This window comes from Doryrhamphus excisus, chromosome 11, assembly GCF_030265055.1.
Source record: "Doryrhamphus excisus isolate RoL2022-K1 chromosome 11, RoL_Dexc_1.0, whole genome shotgun sequence".
Classification (NCBI taxonomy): domain Eukaryota; kingdom Metazoa; phylum Chordata; class Actinopteri; order Syngnathiformes; family Syngnathidae; genus Doryrhamphus; species Doryrhamphus excisus.
In genome coordinates, this window is record NC_080476.1 from 4,141,365 (window position 1) to 4,156,465 (window position 15,101).

General features: G+C 43.7%; 1 protein-coding gene across 3 annotated transcripts in view; it reads right to left on the bottom strand.

Annotated features, from left to right (window-relative positions):
• Window positions 1–15,038, bottom strand: part of stard13a (StAR-related lipid transfer (START) domain containing 13a) — a 32,493-nt gene extending 17,455 nt beyond the window's left edge. The window contains exons 1-2 of one of the 3 annotated variants that reach the window (XM_058087422.1): window positions 14,944–15,038; window positions 14,074–14,168 (exon numbers count right to left, since the gene is read on the bottom strand). Coding sequence is in view for 2 of the 3 variants with exons in the window: in XM_058087419.1 (XP_057943402.1) it covers window positions 2,102–2,378 (277 nt within the window). In the remaining variant the exon portion in view is untranslated. Of the gene's footprint in view, window positions 1–2,101; window positions 3,631–6,069; window positions 6,457–14,073; window positions 14,169–14,943 lie in introns of those variants that run through there. The other 2 variants (XM_058087420.1, XM_058087419.1) reach the window with 2 other exon arrangements.
• Window positions 15,039–15,101: the final 63 nt, after the last annotated feature.

Consider the following 15,101-nt stretch of genomic DNA (forward strand, 5'->3'; position numbering starts at 1 on the left):
ATTGTGAAGGAGGCGGGAGGGGCAAGACGTGGTGTGACATGGGCCTGAGTAAAGTTTAAGCACCTGAATGCTGCACTCAAAACAGCGAGTGTGCAGTGATGTACACTTACCACCCGCAATAGTCACCACCTTTTTGTTTATTATTACTTACAATTATTGTAAATATTTCAGATCATCAAACAAATGTAAATATTAGTCAATGATGACACAACTGTAACCGGTCCAGGGTGTACCCCGCCTCTCCTCCAAAGTCAGCTGGGATAGGCTTCACGACCCACATGAGGACACGCGGAGTCGAAAATGGATGGCTGGTTGGCCAACACAACTGTTTTTAAAACTGAAACTACTCAGGGAGAAAAAAATCCAAACCTACATGGCCTTGTTTGAAAAAGTGATTGCCTCCCCATTAAAACCATCTATCAGGCTGGAAAAGGTTATGAAGTCATTTCTCAAGCCTTGGGACTCTGGCCAACCACAGTGAGAGCCATTATCCACAAATGGCGAAAACACAGAAGAGTCCTGAACCTTCCCAGAAGTCATTTCTAGGCTTAAATATGATTCATTTGCTTCAATATGCATTTTTTATTTGTTGAATATATGTTTTAAAAAATGCCTCACGGTAGCCAGGTGGTTAGTATGTTGGCCCCACAGGCAGGAGTCTCTGCCTGGGCATCTCTGTGTTGACTTTGTTCACCCCATGCATGGGTTTTCTCCGGGTATTCCGGTTTCCTCCCACATTCCAAAAACATGCTAGGTTAATTGGTGACTCCAAATTGCCCATAGGTATGAATGTGAGTGTGAATGGTTGTTTGTCTATATGTGCCCTGTGATTGGCTGGCCACCAGTCCAGGGTGAACCCCGCCTCTCACCCAAAAGACAGCTGGGATAGGCTCCAGCATACCCACGAGGATAAGCAGCAAAGAAAATGGATGGGTGGATGTTGTAACCTTGTGAGTATCGGATATCTCTCAAAGTCAAACGGGTTCTTGCTGTCACAAAGTGCAACAATAACCCACAATTTCAGCCAAAATCGGAACCAGTGCCTGAAACTATGCTATGGTGTGACCTATGACCCCAGCTTCTTCAAACATTTCACCAACAGTATGGCATCCCTTGGACTGATCATAGGTCAACTTGGGTTAAAAATGTGCCTGATAGGAAGGTGCTCCTCCTCTCCTCCATTGTTATCGTTGAAAATCAATAGTGTTATTGTACTTTTCTAGGAAACAGCATGTAAAAGTATCAGATGAGTAAAATAATCAAATGGATCATGTGACAGGAACTAGAGGAAGTGAACCCAGTTGATGACAACGTAAACTAGGAGCACAGAGAGGAAAGACAGAAGTAGAGGTCCCCTTATGTTATGAAATACTAGTATTCGTGTGTACTTTGTGAGTAATGAAGTCACTTTATACAAAAACAGCTAGGAAGCACTTTTTCCAGTTGGTGAAAGCATCTGTAAACAACATCATGGGTGCAAATCTGACGTCTCACACCCCCAAAATCCAGCAGGGTCATGTGATATATTGAAGTCTGAGACCTCAAATTGGGAAACAAATATATTAACACTCCTGGACTCCATTCTTCTTCTTCTTCTTTCTCCCCTTCAGGGGTCGCTACAGCAAATCAATCTCCTCCATCCAACCCCGTCTTCCGCATCGGTCTCTCTCACACCAACTACCCTCATAAACTACCCGCATAAACCCCCTCTTTGGTCTTCCTCTACGCCTCCTACCCGGCAGCATCCTTCTACCAATATATTCACTATCTCTCCTCTGGACATGTCCCAACCATCTCAGTCTGGCCTCTGATGTACTCGTTGCTGATCCTATCCATCCTGGTCACTCCCAATGAGAACCTCAGCATCCTGCACTCCATTCTGTCTAATATTTGATCTTTCACTTTTAATATAAACTCACACCAAAGGTCTTCCTGTTCACTTCCTTTTTTATAGCATGAGCAGCCCATTTAGGCAGTAAGCTAGCTGGGCCTGAACTGATTGCGCCCTCTGCTGGTTGCTTCACAACATGGTTAACTTCATTGATAAGGTGTTGTTAAGGTGGTTGACGTTAAAAAGTATTTAGGGTGGTCCTGACGCTACCTTGCTCCAGCCTTCGAAGCAGCTGCTGGCGTGCAATGATGCGTGACAGGCGCAGAGCAGAGCGGCGCCGGGGGGTGTGTCCTAGCCTCAGGTAGTGGTCCTGGCCGTCCGCCGTCATGGCCTCCAGGCAGCTCCCCTCGCTGCCGCTGTCACTGTCGCTGCCGCCACTGTTGTTTGTCTTCTGCCATGAGGAATCGGTAGCATCCTGGTGGGTTTGTGCTAGGCGTGCGTGCACGTCCACGCAGCCCTCAAGAGTCCTGGCAGCGTCCACCTCCATGTCCTCCCACACAGAACAGGCCGAGCGCTCCTGGTGAATTCGCGTGCAAACACTCCTTTTGGAATTCCTCTAACATGCCCTCACTGGAAGGGGCCCCCGCCCACCTCCCTGCTGGCCAATCACATCACACCGACTGACTACACCCACCCCAGCAACACCTGAAGTCACAAACTTCTAAAAGGTCATTTCTTGGGAGAGGAAGCCAGAAAGTAGGCAGAGGATCGAGAGTCACCTCCACGTGACGTGGGAAAGGACAGAACAATGGCAGTGTGCGTGTGCCTGCGTGTGTGTGTGTGTCCACTGAGGAATGTCTGCATGAGCGCTGCCTGCTATTGTTTGTAATATTCCATAAATCCACAACCTCTGCACACACACACACACACACACACAAAGGAATGGGTGTGTAGTTAGCATGTACATGGATATAAAATGCAGCACAGTCCCAGTCCGTCTACAGCAGGGGTGCTCACACTTTTTCAGCATGCGAGCTACTTTTAAAATGACCGAGTCAAAATGATCTACCCACTACAAAAATGCAAAACATCTATTTATTTTCAAATGTATTGAGGATTATTTGTACGTACAATGTATGTTGATGTACCTTACATAACCAAATGAGCCAATATTGCAAAACACACATAATTAACTATTAACATTTTTTGTAATTACCTGAGTTTACTTTGATGACTTGCACTGAATTGAACCAGCCAGGGATGCATAGTCCGGACAGTAGCTGCTGATAGCCAGCCTCAAGCACACTTCCAAATGTTTATCAGTCATGGATAATATCCGTATCATAATATCCGTATAATATTCCATATCCGTATGGAAGTGATATGTTTTTTGCCTTTTTACTTGGTCCAGTTTTTGCCTTTTTACTTGGTCCAGCTCCTTCACTCATTTTAGTGACCATAAACTTTAGCGAGGGCTTAAAATCTCGCAATTCGCCGACTAGCTTAGCACTTTGCATCGTTGTTTACGCATGAGCGGTGACCTAAAGGTCAAAATTCAGTTGTCATCTGACTGGTTGTCCTGTATGTCAATCAAGTAACGGGGATGGATGATAGGCTGACATCGTAAGTTCTGCTGCACTTAGAGACGTTGTTTGATTTGATTGGTCGCCCGAAGGGCAACATTCAGTTGTCATCTGAATGGCTGCCCTGTATATCAATCAAGTGACGGCATTGATGCTGGGATGATATTTTTTTAATGTCACGCCGCGATCGACCAGCGATCGACCAGTACCACCTCCGCGATCGACCGGTAGCTCGCGATCGACTTAATGAGCACCCCTGGTCTACAGTAACTATAGGACATATGGGCAATTGCCAGTGGTGGCATCCTGTAGGGATGTGGGCCTTTTTTTTCCTTACACATACACAAGTATAAGGTGATGTAACCATATAATGACATAATGGTTATATGCCTTTTATTTTTATCAGTAGAGTAGGTCTAACTTCACAATAAGGTACAAAAGAATAGTGGGGAACTAATGAAGAACTAATGAGTGGCGGTTAGGGTTAGGGTTGGCATCACCGCCCAGGGTGCCATTCAAGCCAGAACCGCCACTGGCAATTTTAGAGCATCAAGTGTAGCCCAAACTGGAAGACCACAGTGTGGAATTTGATGAGACTGCCCTCTGGAGGCAAGATGGTGGTAACATAACACCTGACTCTACAGTACTATGATTGGACACACACGTGCAAACACACACGTGGGTAAGCCACGCACACGTGATCAGGCAAAATAAACACAATCGTGCGAAATGAAGGCCACAATGAAAAGACAAATAAGAATAAGATATTGTGACAATAAAGTTAAAATATACAGTGAACCTTGGTTTGGGAAGTGAAGTGAATTCAAGAAGAGGAAAGATGGCGTCAGTGTTGTGTCTCGCTGCCACATGTGAATATATGGAGGCCGACAAAATGATCAAGCTTATTACGACCAAAGCGGTTCCACAAACCCAGGCTTTGTGCTCAAGATGCAACTTGACAAAATCAAATATCAGCAATTCTCTGCGCTATAATGTTTGATGTCCCTGTCCCGCAACCCTAGTGAGGATAAACGGCACAGAAAATGGATGGATGGTCTACTTCCCAGTCAGTGTTCATTTCATTCATTTTCTACCGCTTATCCTCACGAGGGTCGCGGGGGGTGCTGGAGCCTATATCAGCTGTCTTTGGGCGACAGGCGGGGTACACCCTGGACTGGTCGCCAGCCAATCACAGGGCACATATAGACAAACAACCATTCACACTCACATTCATACCTATAGACAATTTGGAGTGGCCAATTAACCTAGCATCTTTTTGGAATGTGGGAGGAAACCGGAGTACCCGGAAAAAACCCAGGCATGCACGGGGAGAACATGCAAACTCCACACAGAGATGGTCGAGGGTGGAATTGAACTGGGGTTTCCTAGCTGTGAGGCCTGCGTGCTAACCACTCGACTGTCATGCAGCCGTTTATGCTGTTTTGTGCAATTAAAATGAATGTCTTTGCACTTTCGTGTTTGAGTTATTAATTACTTCAGTTTTGGCCTATTACATAACCAGCCCCACAATATGCTCTGAATGGAACTAAAGCGTGTGAATGTGCAAGTTAAGTGATGATGATCAAAACAACGCCCTGCTAGTCTTTTCATTCATCAACATTGCACAATTTTGACATATTTACACTTATCCATTTAAAAAATAAATACACTGGAGCAACACTTTTCTATTTCGATTTTATAGTTTGATTAAATATTTTAATCTGCTAATCTCATTGTGACCACTAGATGACGGTGTTTTGCATGTGACTTGTTTTGTGGTGACTTTTTTGTGTTTTAATGCAGTTGATTGATGCCTCAGAGTGTTCATTCATCCAGAAAATATTCTAATATTAACGATTAATAGGCTGAGTACTCACGCAAGGACTCCTGTGACATTTACATCGGCTAACATTGGCTTAATTGTTAATACTCCATATTGCACTTTATTTGTGGTGCTAGCATATCGTGAGTATATCGAGTGTAATCCCTAGGATGAAAATCTATTTCTCTTATCAATGGGGACACCACTTGATTCTTGTAAACCTAAGGGTACGGTCTAAGATGGTGGAATTGGGTTTCAGCCATGTCCCGGGTTGGTCTTCCCATAGGCCTATTTCCATTCCCATGCATGTCCCAATGATCTTAGTGTGGAGGTTGGCCAATATATAGTCCCTCTCTCAGGTAATGTATCCCGTCTTGTAAGCTAAAAGCGACAACCCCCTACAAAGATGGTGATGTTTGTTTTGAGCACCTTCTGGACTGTGATGGAGTTTAGGGAGGGGTGTGTTTGGATAATGAAGGGGAATATTGGACAAGTAAGTGTTCTACTGAATGACTGTGGTCACATGACCCCAAAGAGAGGTCCCAGGAGAATCCCAACTTGCTGCATCGGTGCAGCAGGACTATTTGACTCCGGTGCAAACACATGCTGACAAGCTGGCATCTGACCCCCCCCAAACACATGCCGAGCCACCTTCCCCACCCCGGAGCTCTAAATGTGACAATGACCTTCCCAAAATATCAGCACAGCTAGCATACACAACACAACACAACAACACAACTTGTCATTGTTGTCATGACAAACACACGTAAGGGCGAATTGGTGACGTCACGAATCGCACTCATTAATGAAGCAATTTGAGTCCTGGTTCTGACCTGCCAGTCGTCTCTCCCGGACATTCCTCCAGAGGAGATCCCAGGCTTTGGACGTCGAGTCCCGCAGCTGCTCGCTGATGGACCTCCGCAGCTGAAGCTTGGCCGTCTTGCGCGGGCTCGTCATGGCGGCGCGCACGGACTCATGGTGCTGCCTGATAGCCCCAAACGGTCCCGAATAATCCCAGACAGGTCCTGGAGCAGCCTCTGCCGCAGTGAGCTGCTGCTTGTGCTGCGTCACGTCCCTATGCAGACAGTCGGTCCTCCTCTTGTGTGCAGCTTTGTGTAATCGTGCGCGCGCGCGTGTATAGTAATATTACTTCATCAGGCTGCTTTCAAGGGCGCACGCTGCCCTGTGCTTGTGAGGCTGGACGTGTGACAAGGGGAGCCAGATGTGAGAGACCCCCACCCCCCTGTCTGCCTGTGCAACACACACACACACACACACACACACACACACATGCCAACAAGGACTTCTTTCAATACCACACACACACAAAACACTCATGCATTCATTGGCAGCTTCCTTTAACTTAAAGAAGTCAGTGTGTGTCTTCATTCAGAACACCGGTATAGCTTTGTGGACATTCCAAACTTCTGCTGCATTTTCTTGGGAATACTGACTGGGAATACTTAAGAGTGGGGGTGTCCAAACATTGTAGTGAGCGCTACATACAGAAAAAGTAAAGGACGCCAGGGGGGGTCACTTAAAGAGGGCCTATTATGCTAATTTCCGGCCCTTTTTATTGAGTTGTAGACTCCTACGGAGCAGCTGCACACAAGATAACCCGCAACGCGCAGAAAGCTTTCTAGATCTTCTTGACTCTGCGCCTCTTCCTGCAGTGTTTCCATCAATTTCCTGCCTTCCGCCCAATGGTCTGTGTAATTTACTCCACCCTGGCCCTCCTCCAGGCACGCCTCTTGCCGAGCCCGCTCCGCTGTGAATGGTCACAATCCAAGCACTCCAGAGGACTTCCGGACAGCTGCCGAACCCATTTTGTTTGATTACTTACACAAAATAAATAAAAATAAGCTCTTCTGACTCTTCAGAACTCTGACCAAGTAACTTCAACAACAGTTTGGCATATTGTCCAGCATCGTATTGGCCCCGTTTGACAGCTGGCTGGGAATCAGAAAATCCAACCACTTATGTCTGATGCTTGCCTAAGCTAAACAAAATTAGCTTTGCCTCACACTAGAAAAAAATATTTACTGATAGCCATTACTCAACTGGGCATGCCCATATATAAAGAAGTCCAGGTTGCAGTGACGTCAGTAGAACTCGGTATTATAAAAAATCCAGCACACAGAACCATCCAAACCTGCTTTCAGGGCTCAAGTGGCATCAAACCGGCATCGTTTTACATGAGAATACAACATTCTAACTACATTTATAGGTCAGAAAAGTGGAAAAGCATAGTAGGTCCCCTTTGAAGACGCTAAAAGGTGTCTATTGTAGGTCAGTATATGCTAAGCTGTCTGAACAAAACGTGTTAGCTTTGTGTTATAGTTTACAAAGCAAATTAGGGTAATATCTAATACGATATATCATTAATAATGCTTTTGTTTTATTTTTACAATGCACAAAAGAAGCTGCAGGATGAATGTTGATGATGAAAATAGGCCCTGGGCTGCACTTTGGACACCCCAGACTTAAAGGTTGCAACATGCTGACTGGATATTGTACCTAAATGTGTATAGCATGTATCAGAATCCTGATAAAAGACACAATAAGGGTAAAAACAGCTGACTCATAATTATAGTAATGCTACACTATTGTGTAATGGGAACTCAACAAAAAAGGTTAGGGTGCATAGTGCAGCCGGGGGGGGCCATTGAAGCCCACACAAAAGGTAAGGCTGGCGAATGGATACTGATATAATATCATATTGATATTTTGTCACTAGGACAGAAAGTGCAGCAGCATGAAGCATCAAACATCTCCTGTCAATCTCATCCCAGGCTGTGTCTTATTGGCCGGAATCTATCCAAGGAATGCTGCTTGCTCGCCGCCATCAGACGTCCTGTCCCGGGGTGTCATCTTTCAGTTGGTCATACTGGATCTTCACTCGTAAGCACAATCCTGCAGTAACACGGATACCGAGTCCATGGGGAGTCATGCTTGCACTGGTCACCCAGGATGCACTGCAGGAGGTCTAGTGTCCTATCCCCGTGTCCTCATCCTGGATTGTCCTTTAAGGACCTCACTTTGCCTGCTTCTGTCCCAATACTTTTGTTTTTCTGTTGCACATGCTCCTCATTATTATTAAACAAAGGATCACATGATGAAACATATGCAGGCCAGGCCACGCCCCTTTGCGATCATTTTTGCAGGTCTGCAGACGCCCCCCTTCATCCTCCTCCTCCTCTTCTTCATCCCAGCTTCTATTTTCAGCATCACTTATGAATGCATACGTCACCAGTCGCCCCCCCGCTCCAGTGACCTCAGCCTACAGTGAAATGAAGGCTCCACACACGATCACACAAGATGGAAGAAAAACTTCCCCATAAAAAAGGAGCAGATGGGAATCACCTTGACCTACATTCCCGAACTTCACTGTCTTCACTCGTGTCTGCATGAGGACAACATCAACAAGACTCCACACTGTTTTGGTGCCACAATAATCTATGGGAAAGTGATGCTGGGAATGGGAAACTTGAAAAAACCCTGCCGGGAACACGTCTGTAACTTTAATGCTAATGAGTGTCTGCCTCTGACACAGTGTGTTCCTGGATAATAATTCATAAATCATCGTGGTTCAATAAAAAGCTGAAAAAAAGCTTTTTGTTAAAAGATACATAAGCATAACTTTCACTTTGACACAGATTTAGCCATAGACCAGAGGTAGGGAACCTATGGCTCGGGAGCCAGGTAGGGCTCTTTTGATGACTGTATCTGGCTCTCAAGCGTTTCTTACCCCAATAAAAATGTATTTTTGCTAACATTTTAAAGTAAACCATCACAGAAATGACTGTTAAAAATAATATTCAAAATCAACAACTTTCTTATGAATTTTAAGTCGTCCATCTATATTCTACTGCAATACGGCCGACCATATCTATCTTTCCTGATGATATTTTCCAGGTCAAACACCAAAACTCGATTATTACTGGATAATGCGGTAGTCTACCTCGGTCATTAAGATGTCAACATGTAAATATAAACTTTCCTCCTTTAGTCAAATAGTCACCTAACTAAAGCTGCAGAACCAAGCCTTCTGGCAAAGATGGCCAAAAGAATGAAATATACTGAGTACGGTGCAAAACCATGCAGCAGCAGAAGTTGTATTAATGGCAACAAGTATTAGATTTATTATTAGACACTGCGCTGCTGGCCGTGTGCTGGCCACACCCCATTGGCGTGGGGTAGTGTGCCTGGTCTACATAATTAGAGCCCATTATATCTAAAACTGTTGGTCTTACATAAAAATGCACACATTTTATTGCATTCAATGTTTAAAAAAAATGTATATGGCTCTCACAGATACACATTTTAAAATATCTGGCCTTCATGGCTCTCTTAGCCAAAAAGGTTCCCGACCCCTGCCATAGACTGTATATTTACTCAAAATGCCTAAACAACCATGCCACAACAAACACAAAAATTGAGGGTCACAAGCATGCTGGAGCCTATCCCAGCTGTCTTCGGGCGAGAGGCGGGGTACAACCTGGACTGGATAACCATTTTTACAAATATAAGACCATGAACTATTTACATTTTTCACATTTGCAGATGAACTGTGTATGTGCATGTGTATGCATGCGTTCAAATTTCCCTTCAATGCGTAACTTTCTTCACGCTACATAGCGAGATGCTTTTTTACTTCCTGGTTGCTGTGCAGCATGTACTGTATTTCTATGGGGAGTTCTTATAAAATGCACTTCTGCCACCTTATGGCTTAAAACTGCGCCCAACATGCTCGCTTCTATTGTGGAGTTGCATCATCACCTCTTTGTGCCTCCCGCATGAAAGAACTGCAGTGTCATTAGCAGAAAATGCCACTTTGTTCTTCTTACATTATTTTCATTGTTTATTAAAGAAAAAAAATAATATGCCGCAATCCTAACTAGCTAAACCCGTTGGACTTTTGTGGTAGCGTTAGCATAGCATGGCCACCGTTTTGCACCAAAGGTCATTTTGCCAACTGCAGTTTGTACATAACATGTGGCGTGACATTTCAAAAAAGAACATGTATTCTTACTTTTTTCATTTTTGTCTCCTGTCAACACAGGCAGGCTTCGCTACGCATGCTAAAGCAAAGCTCTGCCAAGTATCAGTCAGCTAGAGACGTGGGAGGTGTACATGTCACCGTTTTGTTTTTCTTCATTGAATATGCTAACCTAGCATGATGTTGCTGTTCAAATGTGTATGTAATGTTAGCACTGTAGCTCACATAGTCATGCTAGCGTTGCTAACGTTGGACTTCAATCATGATGGGGATGTCAAGTTGTGATAGAACTTACAGACGTATATACTTTTTTCTATTTCTAATTTCACAAGATAGTAAAATGGTGTATCTGAAATGAAGACTTGTGACGTCTTTTGTGATGATGGTTCTAACGCAGACGATTTCTGCAACTTTAGGAGTATTTATCTTAAAATGCAGCCTGGAGCTCTGTGGTGTTACCATGTACAGTCATCCCCTTGTCATTTATCGCGGTAAATTGGTTCCACACTCAACTGTGACACGTCAATTTACGCAAAGTATTATTTATTATTTGTAAATAGAATATTTTTGTAGTAATAGCATAGAAAATACGGTTTTTAACATAATTCAAGCCCTCTACACATGAAATAACACCCCTTATCCACTTTTACACTCGTTTACACTCGTTTACACTCTTTTACACTCGTATTAGCCATTATAGAGTTTATAGAGAATAAAAGACTGGTCCTTGTGTGTTCCCTAAGGGGAGCTGCATGGCTGGTGGACAGGAAGTGACATTAGGGGTTCAGAGTTGAGTTACAGCTTGGTGTGAGTTACGTGTTTTATTTGGGATTTTTATTAGGTATTATTGTGTCTGCAGTCTGGCATTTGTGTGTCAGTAACATCACTGACACACACATATTGACAGCGTCTTTGAATGCATCTTCTGATTTTCTATTTTAGTTCATTTAGCCATTTTTATGCTTGAAAATGCATCATTTTGACGACAAAAGTGTTTTTTGACTAATTAAAGATTGTACATGCACAACAGACAAATTCAAAACAGCATGATTTAGGTCTAGGTCTGGGTCTGGGTCTGGGTCTGCATACGCTCGGCATGTGATTGTGCGTCACTGATCAGACATCACCTGGGAAAAAAACTCCACTTGATGGTAAAAGCAGTAGGAACACTCGGAAAAACGCTTGGCTGCATTTGATTTTCCAAGCAGACAATTCCCTTTTTCCCTTTCTGCCGTTAGAGCGCGACGAAGAGCCCACAAGGTCTTTATCACGCGTCTTATTGGATTGAGTCAGCAGAAGCTCTGGTGACGTCTCTCCAGCCCATTCCTTCCACCAGAACAACAATAAAACAAAGGAAAGTGGGTCAGGAGGACTCCAGAACTCTGCAGCAACAACAAGTTCCCTTGTGAGGAAAACCCTATGACCTGGTCCAGCATTCCGATGGGTCAAATGTATTTAAAGAAGAATAAAAAATCCAGTGGATTGGTTCTTGTGAAGGTTTTTGAAGCCAATCAGAATGAAGGGGGCGTGGCCTTCCTGCTGTTATTTGGATTGATTCGATTCCGCTCTCATAAAAGCAAGCGGGCATCACAGAGATGACGGTGCATGCACCTTCGTGATGAGAGGACGTGTTGCCATGGCAACAAGGCAATCAAGGTCAAGGTCACGCTGCAGAACCACGACAGAGACAACACAATGGGAAGACCGCTAGTTCATTCTAACACTTGTTCACCTCCCATCATAAACATCTGCTACTTCCTGTCCCATCCCAGGATCACATGTTACGGAGCACCATTTGTTGCACACACACACACCAAATAAAAGTCATATTCCAGCACACACTTTAAGGATGGAGAGGTTAAAGGTCACCATCATCACCACCATCTCCTTTATTGTTTTCTAATAATACAAAAACAAATGTAATCATCCTGAGTGTGTCAGCATGTGTGTGATTGGGGTCAAAGCCGGGTGCAGCTTAGCAGCCAAAATAGCAACACAACACGTTTACACAATGACTTTGATTCCAGACTCACGCGTCAACGCTACAAAGCAATACAGAATGGCTGCTGATCAACCAAGAAACAGTTAAGCTAAAAGCGGCGAAACAACAGCAGAATGGAACTTAGCTAAGGGAAGGTACAGGCTAATTAAAAGCCTAAAAGCTAAAAAATACGACAAAAGTAAACACTTTGAGCCACAAGGGGGCATACTTGCATGGTATTTGGGGATTACTATGATATGTTGTTATGTGCTGTTAGTTTAGCCAGCACATTTCTTGTCATTTGTTATATCCATTGACATGTGTGTGTGTGTGTGTGTGAGCAGGACCACACATGGTGTTGTACACGGATGTGAGTCCTTCCTTCTGTCAGAGGAGTAAATAAACACTCTGGAGTGAGAAAACAAAGCCAACAAGAATGGCCGCCAAAACAATGAATGAATGACTGACTTGAACGTCTGCTCCTGGAAAAAAACAAACAAACGAAAACAACACTTTTCATCCCACTCACATGACACTGACAACATGACCTTTGACCCTTCTCTGGCCTCTGGGGCCTCATTACCCACACTGCACCGCTCCTCCATACTCATCACTGACAGTAATGTGAGATGCTGACATTACTTACTACACACACACATACACACACACAGCAACAGCGTCACACTGAGTGTACAGTCACAGTGACGCCTGTGCCCATCAATCACACACACACACACACACACACACACACACACTGAAAGATAATGGAGACGACTCATACATCATGTTCTCTTCACACACTTGTCACTATCACTGTGAGTCACAACAAGACCACATCCATTATTATTATTATTATTATTATCATTATTATTGTTATTATTAGGGCGGCACGGCGGTCTAGTGGTTAGCGCGCAGACCTCACAGCTAGGAGACCAGGGTTCAATTCCACCCTCGGCTATCTCTGTATGGAGTTTGCATGTTCTCCCCGTGCATGCGTGGGTTTTCTCCGGGTACTCCGGTTTCCTCCCACATTCCAAAAACATGCTAGGTTAATTGGCGATTCCAAATTGTCCATAGGTATGAATGTGAGTGTGAATGGTTGTTTGTCTATATGTGCCCTGTGATTGGCTGGCCACCAGTCCAGGGTGTACCCCGCCTCACGCCCGAAGACAGCTGGGATAGGCTCCAGCAACCCCCGCGACCCTCGTGAGGAAAAGCGGTAGAAAATGAATGAATGAATGAATTATTATTATTATTATTGCCACATTTATTATTATTCACAACCGACACTGCCTACTTTTACCTTTGAAAGCTTTTATTCTTCCATATTTCCGACCTACAACTACAAAAATGTACCATTAATTATTATTAATATCATTATAATATTATTTTTATGGACCAACAAATAAAAAAATCTGATTCATTAGTAGTATATTTTTTCATAATTCCTGCCATTTTCTTGAAATTATAATGATTATATTTATTATTTCTTTTAACAATGTAGTGTAATTACTTGTTATGCCGGGTTAGTGAGGTGAGTTGAGTGTAAAGCTTGTAGACAAGCAGCTATATCACCATGGTAACGCAGGCTAAACTCAAGTGGCGATGTGACACGTTACATTTGCTTCACTTTTTGAGCCAAGCATCAGGAATAAAACGCAGTATGATATACGAAATCGGCCAGTGTTAGCCGAGGTATATGTCACATGGGTTCTTGTGACTTCCTGTCATGTGACTGAAAGTGACTGGTCCTACAAGACCCTATAGTACTGTCGTCTGTCATGAGACCATGCATGTCAGTTTGCACAGCTGTGCTTGATCCGTTACGGTCAGAAGAAAACATCAGTCTTGATGTACCTTGGGGATGAGAGGCACAAGCAAGTCTGCGGGCTGTGTGGGGTCAAAGGTCATGAGCCGCGCGTCTGGGTTGTGATCCTGGATCTCATCTGGACCTTGCAAAGAGGTGTGGGAGGGGGTCACAAGGTCATCAAATGAGTGTGATGTTTGAAGTCAGACATCACCCAAAGCCAGGAGGTGTCTTGCTCTTGCACTTTACTACTTGGAGATGTGCTCAGCATGAACCCAGGACACTAGTTTGCCTTTTGACTGACAAATCAAGTAGTTTACAGTCCACTTGCATTGGTGCCAAGACGGCTACTGACCTACCAGATCCATGCAATGAAGACATGCTAATAAATGACATAAAACTTAAATGTGGTGACAAAGGATATCATTATTATTCCTGTTATAGCTCTTTTTTCTTGTTGAATTGTATTTCTGTGGTGGAGGGACAAGACAAAATGAGCTGTGTGGCTTCACTTTGGACCCCCATGCTACATGAGTGGAGGTGATATCCTGGAAAAAAGTGGTGGAAACTTCTTTTTACACTTGTGTGACACGTGTTTTACTTCAAGTTTCAGTTCGTTTTTTGACACCATTATGCAGCTAATTGCGTTTTACACTGGTTAACTTCTTTTTGACAACTTAGAATATTGGTCCCCTTTGCCTTTGTCAAGTGTATTGTTTATTATTTGTTTAGCTTTTTCTTTGCCATAAAAAGAAAAAAGATAAAAAAGACCGCCATAAAAAAAGAATAAGCAATATGCTTGCTCTGATGTCAAGTGGAACAATGAATAGCTGAAAGCTATTTTCTTTTTACGAACTTAATTATAATTATGACAAAATAAACACAATTTGCTGCTATCTAGTGGTACAATCAGGACTCACCGCTGCAAAGAGATGCTAGCCAGTTGTGTCTGAAAGTGCGGACCGGGACCGGGAGTCGCTTTTTATTGGCCCTGCATATTGTGGGGCAGTTGTCTATATTCTCCATTTTATTCTGCCCCTTTTCAAGCACTGATTTACTTGCAAGTTTATACAGTACC